The following is a 7,049-nucleotide window of genomic DNA, read 5'->3' as shown; positions in this document are numbered from 1 at the left end:
CTTTCCTTAATTAAAACCCCTATGTATTTACCCCTTATTTGTATGCTATGCACAATATGTTTACTTGATCTCCTTCTTAAATAATTTCTGCCCTTTACCGTTCAAATTTGAACTCCTCAATCAAAGGATTTTCTGATATTGATTGATTCTAATTGATACATGATTATTTTCTTACCTTTGTTCCCTGCCTGATTTCAAACTATAAATACCTGCTCCTTTCTTAACACACACACGACCAACACTCGAGTCTTTTTTTTCTGAACTAAGACTCACACTCATAAGTATACTCTTGCTATTTGTATTGTGGCCTGTTACAAGATTTCTGCTCTCTTTGCTTTCTGAAACTGGTATGTCCTAGTTTTAATTCTAGCCCCAACCCCAATGTGTTTACTTACCAGTTCTTATGTCCATGTTCACTTTAATGTCTGAAGTATTTAATCTTTGTGTAATGTGTTCTGCCCATTTCTTGTAATGAATCCCATTCCTATATCCCCTTATGTGTTTTGAGCTATGGTTCAAAAACATGGAAATATAGCTGAAGTTATTGTCCATGGACATGAACTGGACCCTTTGGGTCCTAAGCTCTTTCAATTTCCCATCCCCATTCCCTTATTATGTGTGTTGAGTTAAAGCTTTGGCCTGACAGTATTCTAATTACTGCCCAGGCCATGGCTTGACCTTCAATAGGTCCTTACTCTCCAATGTTTGGCCGACAGGCTTGGTCAGGGGTGTGCCATCCTACCTCATGGTTAGGTATGACCACCAGGCTGCCTTGGCATTCCTCCCCCCCCCCCTCTATAGCACTGGCACTCATTCTTAGAACTTAAGTTCTGCCCCTCTCTTGTGAGCCTTGCTTTGGGACCCCTGAGCTCCCTCTGAACTTGGACACTTGAGGGTTGGCTCTTCCACACTGCACTATAACTCATTCTGATTAATATCTTGGGTGTAAGCACTGCCTGGGGTTCCTGAAACCCCCTTGGATCTCTGAAACACCCTAGATAGGAGAAGGCCTTGGAAATCTTGATCTCGGAAGTGGTTCAATCTCATATTATTAGGCACTAAGTTTGAATTAGGCTGCTCGGATGTAGCTGATAGCTTCTGATGTACTTTTAATTTCAGTTTTGTTCTACTGGTCTATAATAAATTGTATAAACTCATGGGGATTTAGTAAAAAAGGGAGGGGATTTATTTTTTATGCACTAAGGGTAGATAATATGCCTATAGGGATTTATTTCTGATTTGTGCAACTTCACACGTAGAAAACATGTCTATAGGATTTAACATTCGATTTCTGCAACTAAGCACATAGACATCCTGCCTATAGGGTTTGCTTCTGAATTTCTGCACTTTCATATGTAGAAATCATGTTCACAAGTTTATACATCTGCATATAGAAATCATGCCTATAAGATTTCTGCACTTTCATAATCATGCTCATAGGAATTCTGCACTGTCATATGTAGAAACCATGCCTATAAGAATTCTGTATATCATACAGATATCCTGCTCATAAGAATTCTGCACGTAGATACCATACCTATAGGGGTTTGCATCTCTGCATATAATAGCATCATTAGGCAAACAGATAGGTTAAAAAATAAAAAAGTGGCATATGTAGATATCTTGGTTTACAAGGCTTCCATTAGTATTTAAAAGGGTGTCACGTATAGAAAGCATGCCTATAGGGATTTCGAAACCAAAAATTGTCTCACTTATTCAAAACAGTATTGATTTTACTAAAACAAACGACTTTTCTTCCTAAACCTACTTGCATGAACTCTGGTAAACATTTCCCAACCGATCTGCATTCTGGAACTCGTTTAGTTGTTAAACCACGTACCCTTTTCTGAAACTTTTTTGTTACTCTGAAATTTTCTTTTAAAATCAGCTTGTGTTTTAAAATCAGTAGTTCTATCCAACACATAGACAAAAAAGGGTTTAACTAATCAACTGGATCAGTCTTAGACAACTGCATTCGAGTAAGCCTAATGTAGACTTCCTATCTAAAAATATGTATTGAATCAGTCTGCTCATCGCTTTAATTTAATTTAAGACTAAACCAGTACGTGCAAGACATGCTAAACTCTATGGCTTTATCTGATTTTAGGAGGCTTATGTGAGCCCTACCTGTTTATTTACTTTCCCCCTTTACTTGCATTATGTGTTTTGATTGATGCCTTTGTATTTTGTCCTTTGAAAACTCTCCAAAAGGCCCCAAACCCCTCTCCCATTAGGACTAGTTAGTCCAAATGCCTCCGGGACTGATAGGATTGGGACGGGTACTAGCATGCAATAAGTAACGAGACATTCCGCGCTTTAATACGTTAATGGGGTGGGAAGGGTAGATATGGATATGATGACCACGCGATAACACCACGTATATAAACGGTTACCGGGTGTTGTGTGGGGTGATCCATATTATTTATAAATCTAGGACCCCCTTTCCCTTTACTTGTTTATGTTTATTTTCAGAATTGTTCAAACCATTTCCTCAAAATTTCTGCTTTCTTTATTTTTCTCCAAATTTTCAATTCACTTGCAACATTATGTGTCAATCCCCTTCTATTTGAGACCTCTATTTGTTTACTTGTTGTTTGCACTTAAAGTCACAATTGTAACATGATCGGGAACCACACTAGTGGATCTTGAGTGGTGCCTAACACCTTCCCCTCGAGATAATTTCTAGCCCTTACCCGAATTCTGGTTCTTCATCTCAAACTCTTCCTTAAAGTGTCCTAATGCACTATAATCATTAGGTGGCGACTCTTCAATTCCAAATTCCCAAACGGGAATAGAGTTGTCTTTTCCAAAAATGTCGTAAACCCGGTTTCCTGGGAAAAAGGGGGCGTCGATAACGGGTACGCATAAAATGCGCGGTACCCCGAGCGATGTACTTGTACTACATCGCTACTAGCAGGAACAATTTCAACATGGTCCGGGATTCGCTACTTAGTCCTAAATACAGTAATCGCCGCCACATCCATTGTAGAAATGACAGGTTCAGGTTCATCCTCTGGTAGGTTTTTGAAGTCTGATCTTGCCTTCCCGAAGGGTGGTATTATCTCGTCCACGGTGGGGAAGTTTTCATCTTCCACCATGGCCACCCCTTCCTCATGAGGAGGTGCATCCGCAGCCAACGTCACAGGGTCAGATGAAGCACTGGCCATTTTTTCTGATTCTGTGCGAAAAAGATCTATAAAGACGAAGGAGATGACAATAGCAAAAGATACTGGAGGAGGAAAGAAAGCACAGAAGCTAGAAACTCGAAGAAGAAAAGAACTCGGGCTTCAAAGGCTCTAAAAATACAACAATTCAAATTAGGAGTGCCTATCCCTATTTATAAGATTATAGGCACCCCAATCGAGAAAGCCCAAACGTCGCCTCATTAATTTTGAAATGGAAGAAACGAGGGAAATGATATAATGCATGGGGAACGTACGCCATATTGACGCATGATGAAACAATGCCATTCAAAATGGCGTAACAGTCAGGTGCGACACTTGAAGCGTCACGTCGCCGTCTCGCCAAAAAAGGGGAATTGCTCTTCGGCCAATGTGCTCAGGTTTTTCAAAAAATGCAACTGGCGAAGTCCGCCCATCGGGCTCGCCCAAATGCAACCCCGACGGGCAGAAGGACTAACTGTATAGGTCAAAATCTGAACAAAAGAATTATGCTTAAGGAAGAACGACCAAGAGTCAACCAAGCCGAGGTCACGTATAGGAAGCAATATACCGCCAAGTGATTCAGTCACGGTCGAAGTGGAGCACTCGATTCAGCCTGAACGGCTAGTTCAACACTTAGACATTCTAGAGGAATATTCTACGGGATATTCCAAGAACTTAGGTACTCCGGTTAAGGACCGCTGGGTAAGGAAAATATTTGGTATAAATATCATGAGAGAGTGTGACATAAGGGGGATAATGGGAACACACACAAAAACAAATACATCTCTCTAAAGGTGAATATGTTCCAGATCTGAGGCTTCTCGCCGAAAAAGGAGAAAAAAGCTTAGAATCTCGGTATTCATCTGTTATTCAACTGTATCAAATGTACGAAGGTCGATCTTGCTGAAGAATGGTGACTCCTTTCATTTATATACTCTTCATTATCATTTGATGTTATTGAAGCAACCATCCTACCCTTACATTACGAAGTCCAATCGCAACTGTAATCAAATCTTATGTTCGACTATGCTTATTTATTCCAATCTTATATCTTCGATTTAGAATGAATTATTTCTGGCTAGGATTTGCCCCTCTTCAACAAAAAGAGCCTAAAACTTTTTGGTCAAACAGAAAAATAAAGAATTCTTTCGCTTAGAAGTATTTAAACGCGTTTCCCTTTTGCGGGATGCTACTCTCTTAATGCATGGCGTCTGATTCGAAGACACTTTATTCGATGAACGGCATTATTCTATATCCAACGGCAGATAATTGTGCTCTTAACTCTATACATGCATTAATAACCGTTTGGATTAGTTCTAAATGACGACAAATGCTAATTGAGGGGTTTCCGCTTCCGCCCTTGAGAGAGCTTGAAAAGTCAGAGAAATCAATTGTGGCAATGTGCATCGCAATACTAAATTAATTAACGGTAAAAGGCAAAGAGGAAAATAAACTTCGATTTATCTAATAAGAGACAAACATTGTACGGGTCATTTACACCATAATGAGCCTGGTTTTGCCTAAAAAGAAAACCACCATTTGGTTTCCAGCAACCTCAAAACTCCTACATATCTCTTTACCCAATTATACGGACGCAACTTTTACTTTACAAGAGAGAGAGAGAGAGTGTCCTCTAATGATCATTTCATTCATCTTATAAGATACTTATGTATAATGCTTAGAAGCAGCAGGTTTTAGTGATGATTTATTATGTAGGTCAAGTGATTAATTATTGAGGTCTTTGTTCCATATTATTGCATGTCCATGCAGAGTAAGCATTAAATTGCTGCTCAAGTTGCCGGGCCAGCAATATTTGACGTATACCCTCAAGTCTTTGCCGAAGGAGGGCGGATTCGGTCCTGAGCCGCTCGTTGTCACACTGTACAAGTTGGCACTGATGGGTCATCAACCGAAACCGGTTCGTTAATTCCCGGTTCCCAACTTTAAGCCGGTTCGCTTGGTTCCGCAGGTTCTCCAGATGCTTTTGCTTTCGCATGCGGGACCGCCTGGCTGATTCCCGGTTCGAGACCATACGACGGCGCTTTCTCTCATCTATGTCCCGGTTCGAAGTCGTATTCCTCCGCTTTCTCTTATCCGGACAGCAGTTCGTGTTATTATCATTATTCTTATTCCGGCTTGGCTCATCAGAACCGGAACTAGAATGAACGGTATTCGGTTTAGAGTCATCAGACCCTGAACCGGAGTTGGATATAACCGGTTCAGGGGGTGGTGATTCTTTTAGAGAAATAACCGGTTCTTCTTCCACTTGTTGTGGAAATAGAAAAGACGGCTCGATACACTCCCACGGAGTGAAACCGCCATCAAAAGCCGGAAACAAGTGGGGGAAAAGCCCATCGGCGGGCAGAGTAAGGGCCGGAAAAGTGGACAACATGGCCGGAAAATCGCTTACAGAGGGGGGTAGGTAGGTAGGAGGAGAAAAGGGATTTAGTAAGGTCACGAGTGTAGTATTTATTGACAAGATTAAGGAGTAGGTCGGGCTCCACTTAGGGGTATTTTAGTCATTGGACAAAACTTTTGAGTCAGGTGGCACTAGTGGGTAGGGCCCCCTAATTGGCTTTTGAAAGTAGATTTTAGGGTGACATAAGCAACAGGGACCCACATAAGCTTAGTCACGAAGGAACAAAAGAAGTGGGGACATAATGTGCCTACGTGTCATATTTTATATGAGCCGAGCGTGTGAGGAGCCAATCGTTTGAAAAGGTGCTTACGTGGAAGCACGTTTGAGCTCGGCTCTGGCTATGGCAAGCCGAGAGAATGAGCTGAAATTGAGAAAATTTTAATGAGAGTGATGGATTCCCCACTCTCTGGCAATCATATTTATCCATAGTGTTATTCTACGTAGAAGTGGATTATTTGATATGTGATTAGGTAATCTTCTGCTTTTCCTTAGGTTAATTGTATATTACTTGTACTTGCACAACTAGTACTATATAACACTCCAAAATACTGCTAATATTAACATTAACTAGTTTGTTGTTTGGACCACAAATCATATAGTGTAGATAGAGAAACGAAATGACATTTTTAAAAGAGCCAACTTTACTGGTAGTCAACTTGATTTTTATCTGCTATAAAAAATTAAAAACATCATTAATTATATATTCACCCTTGGAAGAGACTAGAGAGTAAGATTATATTTACTATTCCCTCCGTTCATATTAAATGAGATACTTTCCTTTTTAATCTGTTCCAAAACAAATGACACATTTCTAAATTTGGAAATAATTCAACTTTATACTCTTTCATTTTACCCATTTACTTTTAATGAGAAGCTTTTATAGCCATACAAATGTCATGGCCCCACAAACTTTTTACCCCTTAAGTTTTTAAGACCACAAGTTTCAAAAGTCTTCTTTTTTCTTAAACTTCGTGCCGAGTCAAACTACCTCATATAATATAATATGAAACGGAGGGAGTATTTGATGTTATCTATTTTGTGGTGTGCGAAACTACGCATGCGCAATATAATCTCTCCCGACTGTGGGTAAGTTTTTTCTTATTCAACGACTGTGGGCAAGTAAACCAAATAGTAGTGTGGAGATTTTGTGCGTAAAGCCTTATCCCACTGATTATTTTTGCGTCCTTGTTTTTTCAGTGGATTAACTGTATGCTTATCTTTGTAAATTCGAACACCAAGAATTTTTGCTTTTGTGAAAATGATAATAAGGAGGATAAAAAGAAGAAATAATGGAAAGCACAAGAAGGTGCTGTTAATAGACTGTATTTGTAAAATAATTCTGGAAATATAAATGAGTATAAACAGAAATGAACATAAACAGAAATGACATAAAACCAATTCGAGCCCACTGAATTCACAGTGTTTCCTTAAGGAATTTAATCCCCTCCTAGTACCCAAGGTTATGG

At 39.7% G+C, this 7,049-nt stretch overlaps 1 protein-coding gene across 1 annotated transcript; it reads right to left on the bottom strand.

Annotated features, from left to right (window-relative positions):
- LOC109222995 (bZIP transcription factor 11-like) lies at window positions 4,600–5,952 on the bottom strand. Its single transcript, XM_019387270.1, has one exon. The coding sequence runs from the start codon at window positions 5,554–5,556 to the stop codon at window positions 4,894–4,896; it is 663 nt and encodes a 220-aa protein (XP_019242815.1). The 5' UTR covers window positions 5,557–5,952; the 3' UTR covers window positions 4,600–4,893.

The sequence above is a fragment of the Nicotiana attenuata genome, chromosome 2 (genome assembly GCF_001879085.1).
Source record: "Nicotiana attenuata strain UT chromosome 2, NIATTr2, whole genome shotgun sequence".
In the NCBI taxonomy this organism is placed as follows: domain Eukaryota; kingdom Viridiplantae; phylum Streptophyta; class Magnoliopsida; order Solanales; family Solanaceae; genus Nicotiana; species Nicotiana attenuata.
The sequence above is the reverse complement of the archived record's forward strand: the minus strand, read 5'-3'. Positions and strand labels throughout refer to the sequence as shown.

Bases quoted from the DNA above. Each gene is read 5' to 3' on its own strand.
- LOC109222995 (XM_019387270.1), bottom strand. From the start codon at position 5,556: ATGTTGTCCACTTTTCCGGCCCTTACTCTGCCCGCCGATGGGCTTTTC.